Source organism: Chiloscyllium punctatum, chromosome 23 (assembly GCF_047496795.1).
Source record: "Chiloscyllium punctatum isolate Juve2018m chromosome 23, sChiPun1.3, whole genome shotgun sequence".
Classification (NCBI taxonomy): Eukaryota; Metazoa; Chordata; class Chondrichthyes; order Orectolobiformes; family Hemiscylliidae; genus Chiloscyllium; species Chiloscyllium punctatum.
This window is the reverse complement of record NC_092761.1, coordinates 87,150,364-87,172,871: the sequence shown is the minus strand read 5'-3', so window position 1 is coordinate 87,172,871 and position 22,508 is coordinate 87,150,364. Positions and strand designations below refer to the sequence as shown.

Genomic DNA, 22,508 nt, shown 5'->3' with positions numbered 1-22,508 from the left:
TTTCCTGGGAGTGTTTGATGGGTAACATCAAGGGGCTTTACTTCCAGTTGTAAAAAGGATAGAGAAAGCTTTACTTTCAGTTTGGTAGAGTAGAGGAAACTTTACTCTGTATCTAACCCCGTGCTTTACCTGTCATGGGAATGCTGATGACAACAATGTAGAGGGAGTGTTAGTTTCAGTTTAAAAGAGTAGATGGAACTTTATTGTGTATCTAACCCCATACTGTTCCTGTCGTGGGATTTCGATGGGGTTAGTGTAGGGGTCTGTGTTTTACACCCAACACTGTGCTGTTCCTGTCATGTGAGTGTTTGATGGGGACAGTGTAGCAGGCAACGTGGTCTGCATTGAACCCATGCTTCACTGAATTTGTGTTAAAGATGATGACAGTCTAGAAGGAAACCTCGTTTCGCTGAGACTGATACATTTCTGCTTCTTGGTGATGGAAAGCATTTCTAAGCATAATTTCTAGTCTCCTTCCTATCAGAAGGATGTTGTGAAACTTGAAAGGGTTCAGAAAAGGATGTTGCCAGGGTTGGAGGATTTGAACTATGGGGAGAGACTGGATAGGCAGGGGCTGTTTTCCCTGGAGTGTTTGAGGCTGCAGGGTGACCTTAGAAAGGTTTATAAAATCATGAGGGGCATGGATAGGATAAATAGACAAAGTCTTTTACCTGGGGTGGGGGAGTCCAGAACTAGAGGGCAAAGGTTTAGGGTGAGAGGGGAAAGATATAAAAGGGACGTAAGGGGGAACTTTTTCACGCAGAGGGTGGTACGTGCATGGAATGAGCTGCCAGAGGAAGTGGGCTGGGTGCTGGCAGGTGGAACTAGATTAGGTTGGGATATCTGGTTGGCATGGACCGAAGGGTCTGTTTCTGTGCTGTACTTCTCAATGACTCTATGAGTCTAATTTGAATCATTGATGGCAGCCTCTGTAAGTGAGACCTAATGGTTTGTGTGGAGGTGCAGTGAATGTGCCACATTGCAGAGTTTTCTTAGTCCTGAGGCTTGGTAATAACAGAACAAAGAACAAAGAATAGTCGAGCACGGGAACTGGCCCTTTGCTCCACCAAGACCACACTGACACATGAATGGTAATAGATTGGACATTGGTTAGGGCTAATGATCATTACCATGAACAGTACCTGTAAACTGCAGCGGATTTGAGAGCTTCATCAAAGCAATGTCATTGTCATTGGTGTCTGAGCTATATCTGCTGTGAACAACAATCCTCGACACAGAACGGAGAGTGGCTCTGTATAGTTCCCGTTGGGAAATGAAACCACTGTATACTCTCCAATTAATCGGCTGATAGCTATCATCTCTGGAATCAAAGCAACATCAGTTTCAGGAACAAACCGCAAGGAAACAAAGCATAGACTGGGTGACTGCTTCACAGATCTGCCCGCAAGAAAGACCCTGAGCTTCCAGTTGCCTGCCACTTCAACACCCCACCCTGTTCCCTGGCCAACATCTCTGTCTCAGGCTTACTGCAGTGCTCTAGCAAATCTCAGAGCAAGCTGGAAGAACAACATATCATTTTCCACTCGGGGACCCTGCAGCCTTCTGGACTCAACATTGAGTTCAAGAATGTTAGGGTTTGAGGCACCTTCTCCAATGTCCTTATCCCACCCCACACACACACCAGACTTTGATATCACGTGACCTGCTATTACACACCAGTCTTCATTAACCATTATTCATTCACTATGGATACTCATTCTCCCAGGCTGACCGTAATCCACTTCTTTGTCTGTCCAACTATTCTTCTCTCTCTTTGGGCTCTATCCGATCATTTACTCCTTATGGCCTTTCCCCCACCCTCTCATCTGTAAAAAAGCAACATTTTACTAGCTACCATCAGTTCTGAGGAAGGGTCACTGGACCTGAAACTTTAACTCTGATTTCTCTCCACAGATGCTGCCAGACTGGCTGAGCCTTCCCAGCAATTTCTATTTTTATTTCTGATTTACAGCATCCACAGTTCTGGGTGTAGTTTGCTCGCTGAGCTGAAAGGTTCATTTCCAGACGTTTCGTTACCCTACTAGGTAACGTCTTCTGTGGACCTCAGGCAAAGCAATGCTGAAAATTCCTGCTTTCTATTTATATGTTTGGGTTTCTTTGGGTTGGTGATGTCATTTCCTGTAGTGATGTTATTTCCTGTGATGAAGTCACTACCTTTTCCTTTTCTCAGGGGGTGGTCGATGGGGTCTAACTTGATGTGTTAGTTGATAGAGTTCCGGTTGGAATGCCATTAGGAATTCTCGTGTGTGTCTTTGTTTGGCTTGTCCTAGGATGGGTGTGTTGTCCCAGTCATAGAGTCATAGATAGAGTCATAGAGATGTACAGCATGGAAACAGACCCTTCGGTCCAACCCGTCCATGCTGACCAGATATCCCAACTCAATCTAGTCCCACCTGCCAGCACCCAGCTCATATTCCTCCAAATCCTTCCTATTCATAAACCTATCCAAATGCCTCTTAAATGTTGCAATTGTACCAGTTTCCACCGCATCCTCTGGCAACTCATTCCATACACGTACCACCCTCTGCATGAAAAAGTTAGGTCTCTTTTATATCTTTCCCCTCTCACCCGAAACCTATGCCCTCTAGTTCTGGACTCCACGACCCCAGGGAAAAGACTTTGTCTATTTATCCCATCGATGCCTCTCATAATTTTGTAAACCTCTATGAGGTCACCCCTCAGCCTCGGACGCTCCAAGGAAAACAGCCCCAGCCTGTTCAGCCTCTCCCTGTAGCTCAGATCCTCCGACCCTGGCAACATCCTTGTAAATCTTTCCTGAACCCTTTCAATTTTCACAACATCATTCCGATAGGAAGGAGACCAGAATTGCATGGAATATTCCAACAGTGGCCTAACCAATGTCCTGTACAGCTGCAACATGACCTCCCAACTCCTGTACTCAATACTCTGACAAATAAAGGAAAGCATACCAAATGCCTTTCACTATCCTATCTACCTGTGACTCTACTTTCAAGGAGCTATGAACCTGCACTCCAATGTCTCTTTGTTCAGCAACACTTTCTAGGACCTTACCACTAAGTGTATAAGTCCTGCTAAGATTTGCTTTCCCAAAATGCAGCACCTCGCATTTATCTGAATTAAACTCCATCTGCCACTTCTCAGCCCATTGGCCCATCTGATCCAGATCCTGTTGTAATCTGAGATAACTCTCTTCGCTGCCCAGTACACCTCCAATTTTGGTGTCATCTGCAAACTTAATAATTGTACCTTCTATGCTCGCATCCAAATCATTTATTTAAATGACAAAAAGTAGAGGGCCCAGCATCGATCCTTGTGGCACTCCACTGGTCACAGGCCTCCAGCCTGAAAAATAACCCTCCACCACCACCCTCTGTCTTCTACCTTTGAGCCAGTTCTGTATCCAAACGGCTAGTTTTCCCTGTATTCCATGAGATCTAACCTTGCTAATCAGTCTCCCATGGGGAACCTTGTCGAATGCCTTACTGAAGTCCATATGGATCACATCTACTGCTCTGCCCTCATCAATCTTAGTCGAAATGGTGTCCTTCCTTATCTGTATGTGAGGATATTAGTGAGAGAAGGTCATGTCTTTTTGTGGCTAGTTGATGTTCACGTATCCTGGTGACTAGTTTTCTCCCTGTTTGTCCAATGTAGTGTTTGTTACAGTCCTTGCACGGGGTATTTTGTAAATGACATTAGTTTTGCTCATTATCTGTATAGGGTCTTTCAACTTCATTAGCTGCTGGTTTAGTTTGTTGTTGGGTTTGTGGGCTACCATGATGCCAAGGGGTCTGTGTAGTCTGGCAGTCATTTGCGAGATGTCTTTGATGTAGGGGAGAGTGGCTAGGGTTTCCGGACGTGTTTTGTCTGTTTGTTTGGCTTTATTGCTGAGAAAGAGATGGACTGTGTTCATTGGGTACCCATTCTTTTTGAATACACGGTATAAGTGATTTTCCGCTGCTATGCGTAGTTCCTCTGTGCTGCAGTGTGTGCTGGCTCAATGAAATAATGTTCTGATGCAGCTTCCTAGAAGCATGGCATTCCAACCGGAACTCTATCAACTAACACATCGAGTTAGACTCCATCTACCACCCCCTGAGAAAAGGAACAAGAAGTGACTTCACCACAGGAAATAGCATCACCACAGGAAATGACTTCACCAACCCAAAGAGGCCCAAACATGTAAATAGAAAGCAGGAATTTTCAGCATTGCTTCACCTGAGGCCCACTGAAGATGTTACCTAGTAGGGTAACGAAATGTCTGGAAATGAACCTTGTAGCTCAACGAGCAAACCTACATCCAAAACCTCAACCTGAGCTACAATTCTTATCAAAACTCAGTTTTACAAAGGGCAAGGATCTTCACTCCCTCTCCTCAGCTTGCTGCCTGTTTTCTCTGACTCCCTCCTGTTTTTCCTACTCCCTCACTGTCTCAATGTTGCTGACTGATGAAAATGCCCATTCCTCAGCTGTGAGCTCCCCTCATACCCAATCACACCCGAGCTTCATTTGCTACTTCAACCCAAGGTTTGAATGATGTTGGGTATCACTGGCATTATTCCCACCAGGCTAGACCTCCTGCAGTCTGGATTGAAGGCCAGAAAGAACTCAGAAAGATTCAGTTTTGAAATTTTCTTTAGGGTTTCCCTTTAACAATCATCCAGGCCGACAACCTGAGGGAATGTGATGGTCTGATGGTATTATCACTCGACTATTTTTCCAGAGAGAAAGTGAAGACTGCAGATGCTAGAGATCAGAGTTGAGAGTGTGGTGCTGAAAAAGCACAGCAGGGCAGGAATCCTGATGAAGGACTTATGCTGGAAATGTCGATTCTCCTGCAACTCAGATGCTGCCTGACCTGCTGTGCTTTTCCAGCACTACACTCTTGACTATTAATCCAGAGGCCCTGGTACTATCCTGGGGACCCAAGTTTGAATCCTACCATGGCGTTTGGTGAAATTTAAATTCAATAAATATCTGGAATTAAGAGTCTAATGATGACCACATAACCATCGTGGATTGTTCGAAAAACCATCTGGTTCACTAATGCCCTTGAGGGAAGGAAACTGCCATCCTTACCTGATCTGGCCTACACATGACACGAGACCCACAACAACTGGTTGACGCTCAACTGCCCTCTGAGCAATTAGGGCTGGGTATTAAATGCTGGCCGAGCCAATGATGCCCGCATTCTGTGAATGATTTCTTTTAAAAACCCACCGTTGACTTTTCACTTAACTTAGGACTTCCTCCATCCCCAACCCCTCCCCACACCTTCTCAACCCCTCACAATCCCCTTTGGACAATATTGTTCATTTGTATGATGGCTGAAGAGTAACATAATCACTGTCTCCTCAAAAAGACTCCAGGTTCTTACTCACTCGAAGAAGCAATGGGTTGCGGTGATGATCCAGTCCTGTGAGATGATCGTTGCACCACAGACGTGTCTTGACTTGTAATGGAGACTAACTTGCCAAGGCCACTCCCCCAACTGAGCTGGGGCTCCACCCACAATTCTTGTGGAGGTTTTGATCTTCTTGCCACAGTCTGCAAACAAACAGGTTGTTTGGAAGTGAAAGCGACATCCAACTTTAATGCACCTCCCTGTTTCCTGACCAACACCTCTGTCTCAGGCTTGCTGCAGAGTTCCAATGAATCTCAGCTCAAGCTGAAAGAACAACACCTCATCATCTGCTTGGGAAGCCTGCAGCCCCTCTGGACTCAATATTGAGTTCACTAATTTTAGGGCCTGAGCTCTCCCATGTCCTAGCCATCCTACTCCACATACCAGGCCTTGTTATCACACAGTCTGCCATTACACATGACCTATTGTTAGCCATTAACACCGTCCATTCACAGTTATTCACCCTCCCAAGCAAATCGTTATCCACTCCTTTGTCTGTCCAACTGTTCTTCTCCCACTATGGGCTCTGTCCCTGTCTATCACTTATTCCTTATCCCCACTCCCCAGTCTATCTTCTGCATACAAACCTACATTTTCCTAGCCATCATTAGTTCTGAGGAAGGGTCATCGGACCCGAAATGTTACCTCAGATTTCTCTTCACAGATGCTGCCAGACCTGCTAAGCTTTTCCAGCAATTTCTGCCTTTGTTTCTGGTCTACAGCATTTGCAGTTCTTTCGGCTTTTATAAAAATAAAAGATTGTTTATGTTTGTTGTTGCTGGAGATTCCTATTACATCAACAGGATTGGAGGCAGCCGAGGATTTCACATGTATCTTTCCAAATTAAAGGAATGAGATAAATAATTTTTTTGTTAATTAAAGATAATAAGGGATATTGGCCAAGGGCAAGTATATGGAGTTCGGCTAGAGATCAGCTTCAATCTCGTTGAATGGTGGAATAGGCTTGAGGGACTGAAATGCCAACTCCTGCTCCTACATTGATAAAATAATGTGGAGGTGCCAGTGTTGGACTGTGGTGGACAAAGTTAAAAAATCCAACAATGCTAAGTTATAGTCCAACACTATTCTTATTTGGAAGAACTCAAATAAACCTGTTGGACTATACCTGCAGTTGTGTGATTTTTTTTAACTAATAAAATAAAGAACCACAAATGCTGGATATCTAACAAACAAAAAAAGTACTGGAGAAACTCAGCAGGTCCGGCACCATCTGCGGGAAGAAAGCAGACATACTGTTTCAAGTCCAGTTCTGATAAAGAGTCTCTGGACTTAAAACGTTAACTCAGCTTTCTTCCCATGGATGCTGCCAGACCTGTCCCATGTTCCTATGTTCCATTGACTTTTCCATGACATTGTGTATAAAATAACCAAGGCCATGTGTTCCTTCGCCGTGACCTCCATACAGTTTCTGTTCAAGGTTTATGCACTAATCATCCAGCTTAGAATCAGAGGGCAGAATATAATGCCCTCCCTGATGGTGAGTTTGTTAGAGGGGAGGGTCATGGGTGAGGTTTGTTTTGCCTTCCTACTTGTTTCTCGATTAGGATGCATGTTGGCCTTGGAGAAGATTTTAAAGAATGATCCTGGGGATGAAGGCCTATCATGTGAGGAGCAGTTGAGAACCCTGGGTCTGTACTCAATGGAGCCTAGAAGAATGAGGGGATGATCTAATTGAAACTTACAGAATATTGAGAGGCTATGGAGAAGATGTTTCCACTAGTAGGAGAGACGAGGACCCATGGGAATAGCCTCAGAGTGAAGAGATGAACCTCGAGAAATGAAATTTCTTCAGGAGGAATTTCTTCAGCTAGAGGGTGATTAGTCTGTAGAACTTTTTGCCATAGAAGTCTGTGAAGGCCAAATCATTGAGTGTTTTTAAGACAGAGATAGATAGGTTCTTGATTGGTTAAAGGGTCAAGAGGTATAGGGAGAAGGCAGAAGAATGGGTTGAGAAACATATTGGCCATGATTGAATAGCAGAGCAGAATCAATGGGCCTGATAGTTTAATTCTGCTCATTTGTTTCTGAAGCATAAGACCATAGGACAATCTTCCTGCTGCCAATCAATGGGTCAATTAAGGGCCTTGCCCTGCTGTTATTGGTAGTGACTGACCAGCAGATGGGGCTGTTACACTAACCCGCAGTGTTTGATCAAGGGACCCATGTTGGAAATTTGGTCCCCCTAAAACCTGAAGTTTCCTTGTATTTATTATGCAACATGAGATTTCATTTAGTAGCTATTACAGCAGTAATTGACCTTCCAAAATCCTCTCATGGGAAAATGCAAGGGAAGAATCAGAAGAAACACAAAGACCAAAATGCACAATTACCTATTGTCAGCTGTTTATCAGGCAACAAATGAACCTTCTTATTGCTGAGTTGTTTTAGATAAATGAGAAGGTTTTACTTTTAGAAAGAATGAAAAGTAACCCTCACATGCAGATGGGCAAGGGGACATAGTCAATCAACATCATAATTGGCTGTCCATGTCTATTGGCCAAAATGGTTCAGACAACTAATTGACACAGAGGAGATGGCCTACTCTTTAAGATAATTAGAACAGGCAGAGGGCAGTACTTATCAGGATCTTGTAGGTAATGTTACTCGGGGATGATCTTCATCAAAAGGTCTTCAGGTCTTCTCCAGATGGAAGATGGACACTGTGAAAAGGTGAAAGAACCAAGGAAGAGTTCCCTAATACTTCTGTGAGGGAGCAGGATGCTATCTTTGTAACTTTAATGAGACCAACACATTCTGTTTGTTTTCTGTATCAGTCAGCCATCTGTATGATTGTAAAGCCATGATTGTAAAGTTGCTTTATCTAATTAATTAATGTATCATGTCTGAACTGTTGCTTCTTAACAAACTCAATAAAGTGTCAGAAAGTTATTACAAATTGTCGACTGCTTATAGTAAGTAACTGTGATCATGAATCCTGAAAATCGAGAGTCAGCATTGGGAACGTGGAGGTGAGGAACATGCTGCTTTCTGAGAGCAGGCAACACCTCCCCCACACACCCAGCTCCCCCACCCCAAATCCTGCACCACCAAACCTCATTGGGCATTTCTCAAAATTCCCTGCCCACTTTCAATAATTTCAACGCATATATCTGCAAACACCCCTGCTCCTGCACCCCTCTCCTTTTTTATCATGAATTCAGGAGATCTGAGCATCACAAACTGGACCTGTGTTTATTGTTCTTCCCTGATTGCCCTTGAGAAAATGGTGGGGAGCTGTCTTTTTGAACCCATTTGGTGAAGGTAAACCCACAGGTGGCTTTTTTGAAGGGAGCTCTGTATAAAGCATTTACTAATTCCTCCTGCCTGCTTCCCTGATTTATATTTTATCTGCCACGTGTCTGTCCACTTCTCTAGCCTGGCTATGCCATCTTTCCATCAGTCTCACAACATTTTATGTCATCAGCATGTTTTGAAATTGTGCTTTGCACATCCAGGTCTAGAAGGTTAATATCACTCAAGGTTTGGGATGTTGCCACTGCGATTATTGCTCGATAGTCATAATAAACCTTGCTAGTATTAATAATACTGTCTGTGCAAAATTATTGAAAAGTTTATTTATATTATCAATTCTATAACATTACCTGTACAATTGCTTCCAATGTACTAATGTGATTGGCTCTGTCATATCATTAAAACTATTGGTCTGGCAATATTGTAATCCTCGACGTCTGCAGCAGAGGCAAAGGCCCTTTACCCCATCGAGTCTGTGCCAGTGAAATCATCTATCTTTCTACTCGAGTACAACTTTCCACAGTTTTCCACCACTTGACCCATAGCTTTTTATATCTTGCTAAATAATATTATGAACATTATTGGCCTCGTTGTATTTCTAAAGGACAGTATAGGGGGACTTTACCCTTTATCTATCCCTGTGCTGACCTTTTACTCTGTGTCTAATTCTGAGTGGTTTCCAGTCCTGGGAGTGTTTGATGGGGAGAGTGTAGAGGGAGCTTTATTCTGTATCTAATCCCATGCTGTCCCTGTCATAAGAGTGTTTCATGGGGACAGTGCATTAGGAACTTTATTCCGTATCTAATCTCAATGCTGTCCCTGTCCTGGGAATGTTTGTTGGGGACAGTGCAGAGGGAACTTTATTCTGTAACTAACCTCAATGCTGTCTCTGTCGTGGGAGTGTTTGATGGGGACAGTACAGAGGGAACTTTATTCTGTAACTAACCTCAATGCTGTCCCTGTCCTGGGAGTGTTTGATGGGGACAGTACAGAGGGAACTTTTTCCCTATCTAACCTCAATGCTGTCCCTGTCTTGGGAACATTTGTTGGGGACAGTGCAGAGGGAACTTTATACTGTATCTACCCTGTGTTGTCTCTGTCGTGGGAGTGTTTGATGGGGACAGTACATAATCCTAGGCTGTACGGGTTCTGGGTTTATTAGATGGAACTGCATTTCCTGACTTGAAAAGATCTAATTGTCTAACACCAATAATCTAAATGAACACAAGTGCAGGATCAGTTATTTGGCTTTAAGGAAGAAATCTTACCAATGCATTTGAGAGAAACAGTATCTCTGGTAGGACATTGGGCACTGAAACACAAAGGAAATTCACATGACATCAGCACAAAACACAAACAGGTCAATTCAAATCAATTTAACAGAGTTAAGTCATTACAAATCAGTTTGACAAAGATAGGTCATTGTAAATAATTGAGCTGTAGCCTTGGGTTCTTTTAATAAAAAATTTAAATCAGGTGAGAAAACCTGACTGTATTTTTATAAGTTATAAATGCTACATTCAAACTCTGCCAAGGTATCTACCCTTAGGAAAAATATCTGATTGCTTCCCTAAAGCAATGAGATTGGATTACTTACAGCATGGAAACAGGCCCTTCGGCCCAACCAGTCCACACTGACCCTCCAAAAAGTAACCCACCCAGAACCATTTCCCTCCTAACAGTAGTGGGCCATTTAGCATGACCAATTCACCTGACCTGCACACCTTTGGATTGTGACAATGTGTAAACGCTACACAGACAGTCACCCAAGGCTAGAACTGAACCTGGGACCCTGCTGCTGTGAGGCAGCAGTGCTAACCACTGAGCCACCATGCCACCCTGCCACCCAGCTTCCTCTCCTGATTGTGCTGGAGTTCAGCTCTACGGGCTGCAGGTATCTGCCTCACTCTTTGAGTTCAAATTTAATACATACACGTAGCCAGTGCGGAGAAGGGCCACAGATCATGGTGCAACCACTGTCTGTTGTCTTCACTCATGCAGCAAATGGAATCAGATTCCTCTGAACCTGGAGGAGGAGTACTGTCTGAGAGATGCTCACTTTGTACCGCATGGAGCCCAAATGGATCTAAACCTGGCTGTTTGCTGTAAAGCTCTGTCAAGCATGAGACAGTGCTTGCTTCATGGTATGTGTGTCTCAGTCCCACACCGTATGGCACACCCCTCATGTGCTGGGATTCTTACAGAGATAATTTAATCTTGCAAGTATTGATCTAATTTATTATTATAATTCCATCCTTGAGGTAGAAACTTATTCCATGACTAGACCCCCAATTTTTGTCTTATTTCACACCCAATGTTAAACATCACACAACATCAGGTTCTAGTCCAGCAGATTTATTTGAAGCACTAGCTTTTGGAGAGCTGCTTGTTTATCAGGTAGCTGTGGAGCAGGATCATAAGAAAACATTATAGAAAATTCTGAGTTTTAGGACCCTGCTCCACAGTTACCTGATGAAGGAGCAGTGCTCCGAAAGCTAGTGCTTCCAAATAAACCTGTTGGACTATAACCTGGTGTTGTGTGATTTTTAACTTTGTCCTCCCCAGTCCAACACTGGCTCCTCCACATCATCAACATCCAATCACATACCTGCTGCTCAAGAGGCTTTGTATTTTTGTTCCTGATTTTGTTGAGTTGACCACAAGGCTTGAAGACTGATCATTGATTGTTTTCCCAGACTGGAAAGAACTGCCAAATAGTTACACAAGATGAACAAAGGCTCGTTCAAGAGGCAAAACATCAGTACGTTCGCTTCTCAAAAATACTGCTGTCCCTCTCATTTACAACAAAAACATTAGCTGCTTATAAAATCAGCTATGTAATGTGTTTAACATAGCAAATAGTGCAATCACATATAACATCGAAGACCGAAACTGGCTACTTTGTTCAATCAGTCTGCGCTAGTCATTATGCAGACACAGGGAGAATGTGCGAACTCTACACAGACAGCTGCCCAAGGCAGGAATCAAACCCAGGTCCTTGGCACTGTGAGGCAGCGGTGCTAACCGCTGAGCCACCATGCCATCCAATATGTGACATGCAGAATTGTTTCTAGCACCACTTGCTGTTCTACACCAAGTGATTCAGAAATGACTGAGAGAGAGAGCTGAATGAACGTAGATCCCACTTTCAATTTCAATCAATCAACACTTAATTCTTTATCTTTCCACTTTCCTCTAGGATGCATTTTAATGGAGTGAGTTCAAAGTTCTTTCCATAACTCTGTCTCTTTTGGGTGAGAAAGTTCTCACATAATCCAGTTTTCCTAAATTTAACCTACTGCTTAGAACCCATCACAGGAGGGGAAACATTTTTGGTTAATAAAGCATTAACATTTACATCTCAAGGGCTTGGATATAAAGGAGGAAACTTTGCTATGATATAAATCTCTTATCAGACCACAACTGAAGTGTTTTGTACAGTTCTGGGCACCGTACATTACGAAGGATGTATTAGCATTGAATGGATTCCAGCACTAATTCACCAGAAAATCATTCATGGCCCATAGGCTAGGTTATGAAGAGAGATTATATGTTAGATTTGTTTTCAATGGAGTACAGAAGGGTGAGAAGTGGATTTGACTGAGGTTTTTAGGGCTTAGAAAGGAATTGATAGTGTAGATAGAGAGGAACTATTATTACTGATGACAGCGTCTTGGTCAAGTCAACATAAAACCAGAGTCAGGAGAAAGTCAGGACTGCAGATACTGGAGATCAGAGTCAAAAGGTGTGGTGTTGGAAAAGCGCAGCGGGTCAGGCAGCATCTGAGGAGCAAGAGAGTTGATGTTTCGAGCATAAGCCCTTCATCCTGATCCTCGGATGCTGCCTGATCCAGCACCACATTCTTTGACCATGAAACCGGATTAAGGGCTACTCAGGAGAGATGTTTGCAAATAAAGTTAAGGAGAATCTAAAGAGGTTCTACATGCACTTTAATGGCAATACAGTAACTAGGGAGAGAATCAACACTCTTGAAGATCAGTGTGGCCATCTATGTGGGGAACCACAGGAGCTGAGTGAGATACCAAATAGATACTTCGCATCAATATTTATTATGGAGAAGGACATGGAAGCTAAGAAACTTGGGGAAATAAATAGTGATGTCTTGAAAGGAATTCATTTACAGATGAGGAGCTACTGGAGGTCTTAAAACACATAATGGTAGATAAGTTCCTGGGACCTGATCAAGTGTTTCCCAGAACTTTGTGGGAAGCTAGGGAAAAGATTATTGGCCCCTTACTAAGATATTTGTATCACTGACAGCCACAAGTGAGATGCCAGAGGACTGGAGGGTGTCTGATGTGGTGCCATCATTTAAGAAAGCAGGTAAGAGAAAAGCAGAGAACTATAGACCAGTGAGCCTTATGTCAGTGGTGGAGAAGTTGCTGGAAGAAATTCTGAGGGACATGCGTTTGGAAAGGCAGGGACTGATTCGGAATAGTCAGCATGGCTTTGTGCATAGGAAATCGCTCACTAACTTGATTGAATTTTTTGAAGAGATGACAAAGAAGATTGATGTAGGCAGAGCCTTGGACGTTGTCCGTATGGACTTCAGCAAAGTGCTTGACAAGATTCTGCGTGGTAGATTGGTTAGTAAGGTTTGTTCACATGGGTTCCAGAAGGAGCTAGCAGATTGGATACAAAATTGGCTTAAAGGAGGGAGACAGAGGATGGTGGTAGAGGGTTGCTTTTCAGACTGGAGGCCTGTGACCAACAGTGTGAGACAAGGATCGGTGCTGGGTCCACTGCTTCTTGTCATTTACATAAATGATTTGGATTTGAATATAGGAGGCATGTTTAATAAGTTTGCAGATGACACCAAAGTACGTCATTTAGTAGACAGTGAAGAAGATTATCACAGAGTAAAATTGGACCTTGATTAGATGCCCTAATGGGTCAAAGAGTGGCAGATAGAGTTTAATTTAGATAATTGTGAGGTGCTGCATTTTGGTAAGGCAAACCAGGGCAGAGAGTATACAGTTAATGGTAGAGCCCTGCAGAGGGTTACTGATCAAAGAGATCCATCAGTGCAGGTGTATAGTTCCTTGAAAGTGGAATTGCAGGTAGACAGGGTGGTGAATAAGGCATTTGGAATGCTTACCTTCATTGGTCAGAAGGAGAAAGTGAGGGCTGTAGATGCTGGAGATCAGAGTCAAAAACGGTGGAGCCAGAAAAGGCACAGCAGTCAGGCAGCATCCGAGGAGCAGGAGAGTTGACGTTTCAGGCATAAGCCCTTCATCAGGAATGTGGTCATTGGTCAGAACATTGAGTTATAGGAGTTGGGATGTCATGTTGTGACTGTATAGGACATTGGTGAGACCACTTTTGGAATACTGTGTACAATTCTGGTCATCCTGCTATAGGAAGAATATTGTTAAAAATGAAAAAGTACAGAAAAGATTTAAAAGGATGTTGCCAGGACTGGATGAATTGAGAGATAGGTTGGATAGGCTGAGGCTTTTCTCCTTGGAGCATTGAAGGCTGAGGGGTGACCTTATAGAGGCTTACAAAATAATGAACACGGATAGGATGAATAGCCAAGGTTTTCATCCTGGGGTTAGAGAGTCCAAAGCTAGAGGGTATAGGTTGAGGGTGAGAGGGGAAAGATATAAAAGGGACCTAAGGAGTAGCTTCTTCATGCAGAGGGTGGTGTGTGTATGGAATGAGCTGCAAGAGGAAGTGGTGGAGGCTGCTACAATTACAGCATCTAAAAGGCATCTGGATGGGTATATGAATAGGAAGGGTTTGGAGGGATATGGGCCGTGTGCTGGCAAATGGGACGAGGTCAGATTGGGATGTCTGGTTGATATGAATGGATTGGACCGAAGGGTCTGTTTCTGTGCTGTATGACTCTATTACTCTATGAGTTTGAAAACATTTCTTCACATAAAGAATAGTAGATGTGTGGGCTGTCTGCCTCAGAAAGCAGTAGGTGCTGTATCTCAATAAATAATATTCAATCTATGGCCGATAGACCTTTGCTGTTCAGGGATTTTCAGTGACATCAATGTAAGTTGGGAGAATGGAGTTAGGATGAAGATCATCCATGATCTCATGTGTTCATCTGCAGTTCAATATCATTGTCCTGCCCCTGGCTCTGTCCTTTGACAACATTGGGAAGAGACTCATTTGAATAAAAGCAAAATACTGCAGAAGCTGGAAATCTGAAACAAGTACAGCGAATGCTGGAGAAACTCAGCAGGTCTGGAAGCATCTGTGGAGAGAAACTGAGTTAATATTTTGCTGATTAAGGGTGTCTTAACCACTTGAATCATTAATGCTACTTCTGTCCACGGATCCTGCCAGACCTGCTGCGTTTCAATGTTCTCTGTGTTTATTTGGTAACAAAATCAATTCTTTAAGGAAATCTGGGTCATTAGAACAATACAGAACCTTGCTGGAGTTCAGACCACATGGTGTCTACCACACACATAATTTTCACGTGTAAACTGACACAGTCCATATTGTTAGAGTGGTAGAATTGGGAGGGCTTGATTGGCTGTGTGCAAACACACTCTCCAGCAGGAGGCGCTGCACAGTGACCGTCTTGTTATCTCTTCACGGCAGCAATGATTGGCCAATGGGCAGAGATGAAGACTGAACAATCGATCCACTTCTGTACTCCAATCTGATCAAAAGAACTTCTTCCTTTACCATCTACCACTTACAGATTCTTAATGTACATACCACCCACACCCAATTTTCAAGCCAGTAACATCCCAAACCTCATCCTTAATCCCTGAATGCCCATACCTCCTGAACCCCAGTTGTCGACACGTCTTGTCTGCCAAAGATGTGCTCCAGGCTGTGTAACAAACGGGTAACCATTGCTGGGATTTCCACCCATAGACCTCGAGTTGTGAGCTGGACCCTTGGAATCTCACTGCATAGTGGAGTTTGCAGGAGGTGGAGGGGAGGGTGGTGGGGGTGGGGGAGACAAAATCAGGTGGAAATTAATACATTCATTTAATTTCATTAAAGTGGGAGATTTTTATTAATGGTTGAGAAACATTACCACAGCCCACTTCATCGCTGTTGTCTGTACACTCACGGACTCCATCACACCTGGTCACTCTGGATGAACACGAATGGCTAATGTTGGTAGTCGGAATGTCCTTCACAAATTTAACTGGTGGAAGGAAACAACGTCAATTGGCATCAATAAACAAGTTGGAGACTGTACACTCTTGGAGATTATACAAAGAACAGGGTGAGAAAAGATTAAATCATCAGCGTAGGTTGAACTGACTAAGCTAGGATTCCCCAAAAACATAGACAGACAGAAGGTGATCTTCCGTCAAATAACTAGAGGATTCAAGAGTATTCATAGAAACAAAGTGTTTCCTGGTGTGGGAGAGACCAGACCGAGCAGTTACATAACTTTAACCTGAGAGTTGGGCCATTCAGGGGTGATCTCATCCTTATACAAATACAACAGAAACCTGGAACCCTCTTCCCGAAACATTTGTTAAAGCTGAGCATCAACTGAACATTTCAAACTGAGATTGACTTTTAGGTGAGGTCAGTAAAGGTTATGGATCAGAGGCAGATAAACATGGATAAGATGATGGAACTGAATGGCAGAATGGGTTTGAATGGCTGAATGGCCTCCTCCTATCTGTAAATATATCCGTCTGGCATGAGAGTGTTGTTTTTTTCTATATTCCGTTGTGGGATGTGGGAGTCTCTGGTTGGGCCACCATTTACTGTCGGTATCTAGCTGACCTTGAGAAGGTGGTGGTGAGCTGCCTTTGTCCATCACCTGCCGTGGGTTGGCCCACACTGCCCTTGGGAATTCTTCGGATTACAACCGCCACCATGACGTGAGTTTCTGAAATCTCCCTTAACAAGTACAGATGACACCTTGTCAATTTATTTCTCACAGCAAGCATCATATGGTTCCCAAAAGAGGCATAAAATAATGTGTAAAAGTACTTTACGCAGTGCAATTGCACATAAACAATTATAACAGGCAGCTCATGTGAGCTCAACTGAATGGTGTTGTCAGTGCAATTTTGATCAGGTATGATCATATGAATTGTAGAACAGACTTAAGGCCCTTGTGTATTGGACCAGACCAAATCCCCTCAAAATATACCCAGGAGGTAGCCTCGACCCTTACTTTTATCTTGTTTAAGGGAAATTGTAAGGCGCTGTGTTCCAGATATGATTTGATTGGTTAAACTACTAGGCTTTAAGCAAAATGCACTTCATCCTTATGCTGAGGTTAGAATACAAAAGGAAAAGACAGTTTAACGTTGACTCTATCAAAGTACTCAACAAAATAATGTTTTATTTAACTCATCAATGTTTCCAATACAGCAGCATTCCATAATCACACCCTTGCCAAAGGCAAATTCAGCAAAACAGATTTCCCTCACTTGCTATCTGCTCCAGTCCAGGATAAAGAACACCAACTAGATGGATCTAGCAGCAGAGAGACAGAAAGAGCTCAAACTTTTTGCAGCAGCAGAAAGGAAGCTGTATTTAGCAGCTTCAACCCCAAAACCCCAACTCAACAACCGAAAGGAAAAACTAAATGCCTGGGTCTGTGTGAGCCACTCATTGTCTTCTGTCTACTTTAAAAATCCCAAAGCTCTCTTACTCTGCTTTCCATGGAGCAGACATCTCATCACCAGGTTTATAAGACCCCTCTGCTAGAGAAACAGGACAGAACAAATCCCTGTTAAAAGCATATTTTATCACACCTGTTAGTACGGTTATAGTCCATCCCCCTCTGCCATGTTGAGAACAGGTTCCATTCTTGAGTCCATTCTTAGCTTGATTTATACACAAGTCAGAACACAGTATAGGATAATATATAGGAAACAGGTGGATATCGGATCTTTAAAGTTACATCCCTGTATGAGATTGTCATCATAACTATGAGCATTCACAAATCAAGGACACCCTGTACCTGTTAAATGCATCTGTGTGACGGTTGAGTTTTCATCGAGTGTTTAAACTTTATATTTGACACCCAACTCCTTCCCAAATGCCTCCACCATCATTAGCAGCTTTGCCATCTACTGACAGTTGCACTTCTCACCAACAGGTCAAGTTACTATGGTTACTTACAAATGATCCAAGCTCCAATTCCCAGCACAGATAAAATCAAGAAGAGAGAAATGATACAACAGTAAGTCTTCCTCTTTGGATTACAGATACCTTCGGGCTTTCTGTGTGGGACTGACAAAAAAAAGGAGCAATGATTATGGTGATGCAGTAAGGAATCACACCATTCCCAATCCATTGAAAACACAATTGGTCAAACCTCTTTTCCCAAGTCTGTAATGTATATTTCACATAGGAGGGACAGAAACCCTGGGAAACATCATAAAGTTGCAGTGGACAAGAGGGGAGATCACCACAGAAATTCACCCATAATGTCTGTGGAGGGTAACTCCAAATTATCAAGCAGAATTTACTTCACAGAAGAAATCAGTTTGTCCCCCAGCTTCTTTGCTCTTCCATCTTACTTCACCTAAATCTGCCTATTCATAGGAACATTAGAACAGGATTTGTTTTGTTCCTCTCTCCTGCTGTAATTATACAATTCATCAAAAAATCTGGTCTCAGCACAGTTCAGGCCATTCACACATTACAGCCCAGTATTTACCCCAGTACTGGTGCCAGTGCCCCAGGAGTCAAAACACATTTCCTCAACACCAGCCTTTGAGGTGTACATTCATCTCTCCAATCGTATTTACCCTAAGGCTATTTAGATTACTTACAATGTGGAAACAGGCCCTTCGGCCCAACAAGTCCACACCGACCCTCCGAAGAGGAGCAACTCACCCAGACCCATTCCTCTACATTTACCTCTTCACTTAACACTACGGGCAATTTAGCATGGCCAATTCATCTAACCTGCACATTTTTGGACTGTGGGAGGAAACTGGAGCACCCGGGGGAAACCCACGCAGACACGGGGAGAACGTGCAAACTCCACACAGTCAGTCGCCTGAGGTGGGAATTGAACCCAGGTCTCTGGCGCCGTGAGGCAGCAGTGCTAAACACTGTGCCACCGTGCTACCCATGGCACATTCACTGGCAGACAATTATGTCCAGTTTATTACCTTTGAGATGCCACTTTTAAGAAATTCCTTTCCTCTTCATGTATTTGTCCAGCTTTCCGTTAAATGTGTTATGCAGTTTTTATTACTTCCTAAAACAGTAAGTTCCATATTTTTCCCTACTCTCCAGGTAAGTAGTTGCTCCTGAATCCGCAAGTGGAGTTATTACTGGTTGTTTTATATTTCTGATCATTTTGGCCTCACCTAAAAGTGAAACATTTTCCCTCTATCTAATCTATCAAACTCTCTCAAACCTTTAAGAATCTTACTAGGTAACCTGTTACTCTTCTAAAAGCAAAGTCATATACTAAAGAAAGTGCTGGAGAAATGTGGCAAGTCTGATCACATCAGAGAAGAGTCCTGTTGGACTCAGAATGGTAATTCTTTTTCTTTCCACAGACCTGCTGAGTTTTCCAGCATTCTCTGTTTTTATTAGCTAGTCAGTTTTGTATCTCAAAAGAAGTGAACCCAGTTTGAATATCTTCAAATCAACCTCTTCAGAAGTGTTATGACACACCTCCAGAGCAGATAGGTATTGAACCTAGATCTCCTGGTCTAGAGATAGGGGCACTGCACCTTAAGAGCCCCCAAAACACCCCATTTTGTTCAACTTTCCCTGATAATTATCATCTGTTTTGCATCTTAGCCACTGAGTGCATCAGGGGATTGAGAACCTGTCAATTTTTGATAGTAGTGCAAGATACAATGTATGTGGCATTAATTCACTGTGAGACTGAAAGATTGGTTTGAGTTAAAATGTTTCTGACATTCAATGTCTCCCAGCCACAAACTCATGCCCACACTGAACATCTCGGTTTGCAAATCCCAGAAATAGGACACTTCATTCATGAGCACATCTTCCAAAGGGTGATCTTCATCAAGAATATTCTGTAACTCCCACACACGCTAAAGTGGGAAACAAAGACGCAACCTACAGAAAACAGTGGGCTGTTACAGTGGGGTGATGCATCTGGAGTCACCAGGCTCTGTATGGGTTTTGAGATGTGCTTGCTTAGAAAAATACATTGATAATCACAGTTGCCAGCTTTTACTTCACTAAGCACAGTGCTCACTTCTGTGCACACACAATCAGTTACACACTCGCAGATGTCGTGATATGTTACGGTTTACTCTGCAAATCTGGATCTTCTGTGGCGAGGTAGATTTTTACCTGCTATGTAGTCTAAAGCAATGTATGATAATGATAGATTTAAACACTCACAGACTGAATTATTCATGCACAGACTAATGCACTTATATTAGCAAACTAACATGCACTCACACACCCGCACTAACCATAAAGTCACAGAGATGACAGCACAGAAACAGACCCTTCGTTCCAACTCGTCCATGCCTAAATTAATTTAGTCCCATTTGCCAATACTTGGCCCATATCCCCCTAAACTCTTCCTATTCATGTACTCATCCAGGCGCCTTTTAAATGGTGCAATTGTACCAGCCTCCACCACTTCCTCTGGCAGCTCATTCCATACACCCACCACCCTCTGTGTGTAACATTTTCCTGTTAGCTTGCTTTTAAATTTTCCCCCTCACCTTAAACCATTGGCCACTGGTTTTGGACTCCCCTACTCTGGGGAAAAGATCTCGACCATTCACCTTATCCATGCCCCTCATGATTTTATAAATTTCTATAAGGTGACTCCTCAGCCTCCAATGCTCCAGGGAAAACAGCCCCAGCCTATTCACTCGTTCCTTGCAGTTCAAACCCTCCACTCCGGCAACATCCTTGTAAATCTTTTCTGAACTCTTTCAAGTTTCACAACATAGCAGGGAGACCAGAATTGAATGCAGTATTTGAAAAGTGGCCTCACCAATGTCCAGTAGATAAGTAAACACAGAGATTGACATACACACAAATAGACTGATGGTGCTTCCAGGATCTGGATTAGTGGTGCTGGAAGAGCACAGCAGTTCAGGCAGCATCCAAGTAGCTTCAAAATCGATGTTTCGGGCAAAAGCCCTTCATCAGGAATAAAGGCAGTGAGCCTGAAGCGTGGAGAGATAAGCTAGAGGAGGGTGGGGGTGGGGAGAAAGTAGCATAGAGTACAATGGGTGAGTGGGGGAGGGGATGAAGGTGATAGGTCAGGGAGGAGAGGGTGGAGTGGATAGGTGGAAAAGGAAATAGGCAGGTAGGACAAGTCCGGACAAGTCATGGGGACGGTTACTGAGCTGGAAGTTTAGAACTAGGGTGAGGTGGGGGAAGGGGAAATGAGGAAACTGTTGAAGTCCACATTGATGCCCTGGGGTTGAAGTGTTCCGAGGCGGAAGATGAGGCGTTCTTCCTCCAGGCGTCTGGTGGTGAGGGAGCGGCGGTGAAGGAGGCCCAGGACCTCCATGTCCTTGGCAGCATGGGAGGGGGAGTTGAAATGTTGGGCCACGGGGCGGTGTGGTTGATTGGTGCGGGTGTCCCGGAGATGTTCCCTAAAGCGCTCTGCTAGGAGGCGCCCAGTCTCCCCAATGTAGAGGAGACCGCATCGGGAGCAACGGATACAATAGATGATATTAGTGGATGTGCAAGTAAAACTTTGATGGATGTGGAAGGCTCCTTTAGGGCCTTGGATAGAGGTGAGAGAGGAGATGTGGGCGCAGGTTTTACAGTTCCTGTGGTGGCAGGGGAAAGTGCCAGGATTGGAGGGTAGTTTGTTTGGGGGGTGTGGACCTGACCAGGTAGTCGCAGAGGGAACGGTCTTTGCGGAAGGCGGAAAGGGGTGGGGAGGGAAATATATCCCTGGTAGTGGGGTCTGTTTGGAGGTGGCGGAAATGTCGGCGGATGATTTGGTTTATGCGAAGGTTGGTAGGGTGGAAGGTACCAACCTTCGCATAAACCAAATCATCCGCTGACATTTCCGCCACCTCCAAACAGACCCCACCACCAGGGATATATTTCCCTCCCCACCCCTTTCCGCCTTCCGCAAAGACCGTTCCCTCTGCGACTACCTGGTCAGGTCCACACCCCCAAACAAACTACCCTCCCATCCTGGCACTTTCCCCTGCCACCACAGGAACTGTAAAACCTGCGCCCACACCTCCTCTCTCACCTCTATCCAAGGCCCTAAAGGAGCCTTCCACATCCATCAAAGTTTTACTTGCACATCCACTAATATCATTTATTGTATCTGTTGCTCCCGATGCAGTCTCCTCTACATTGGGGAGACTGGGCGCCTCCTAGCAGAGCGCTTTAGGGAACATCTCCGGGACACCCGCACCAATCAACCACACCGCCCCGTGGCCCAACATTTCAACTCCCCCTCCCACTCTGCTGAGGACATGGAGGTCCTGGGCCTCCTTCACCGCCGCTCCCTCACCACCAGACGCCTGGAGGAAGAACGCCTCATCTTCTGCCTCAGAACACTTCAACCCCAGGGCACCAATGTGGACTTCAACAGTTTCCTCATTTCCCCTTCCCCCACCTCACCCTAGTTCTAAACTTCCAGCTCAGTAACTGTCCCCATGACTTGTCCAGACTTGTCCTACCTGCCTATCTCCTTTTCCACCTATCCACTCCACCCTCTCCTCCCTGACCTATCACCTTCATCTCCTCCCCCACTCACCCATTGTACTCTATGCTACTTTCTCCCCACCCCCACCCTCCTCTAGCTTATCTCTCCACGCTTCAGGCTCACTGCCTTTATTCCTGATGAAGGGCTTTTGCCCGAAACTTCGATTTTGAAGCTACTTGGATGCTGCCTGAACTGCTGTGCTCTTCCAGCACC

The 22,508-nt window shown here is 44.0% G+C and overlaps 1 protein-coding gene across 1 annotated transcript in view; it reads right to left on the bottom strand.

The window, feature by feature from the left end:
• LOC140494218 (transmembrane protease serine 2-like) overlaps positions 1-22,508 on the bottom strand; it is a 53,712-nt gene that overhangs the window by 13,959 nt on the left and 17,245 nt on the right. The window contains exons 3-9 of the mRNA XM_072593395.1: positions 17,777-17,887; positions 15,714-15,827; positions 15,452-15,581; positions 11,289-11,387; positions 9,949-9,992; positions 5,385-5,550; positions 1,143-1,321 (exon numbers count right to left, since the gene is read on the bottom strand). Of these exons, the coding sequence (XP_072449496.1) occupies positions 1,143-1,321; positions 5,385-5,550; positions 9,949-9,992; positions 11,289-11,387; positions 15,452-15,581; positions 15,714-15,827; positions 17,777-17,887 (843 nt within the window). The remainder of the gene's footprint in view (positions 1-1,142; positions 1,322-5,384; positions 5,551-9,948; positions 9,993-11,288; positions 11,388-15,451; positions 15,582-15,713; positions 15,828-17,776; positions 17,888-22,508) is intronic.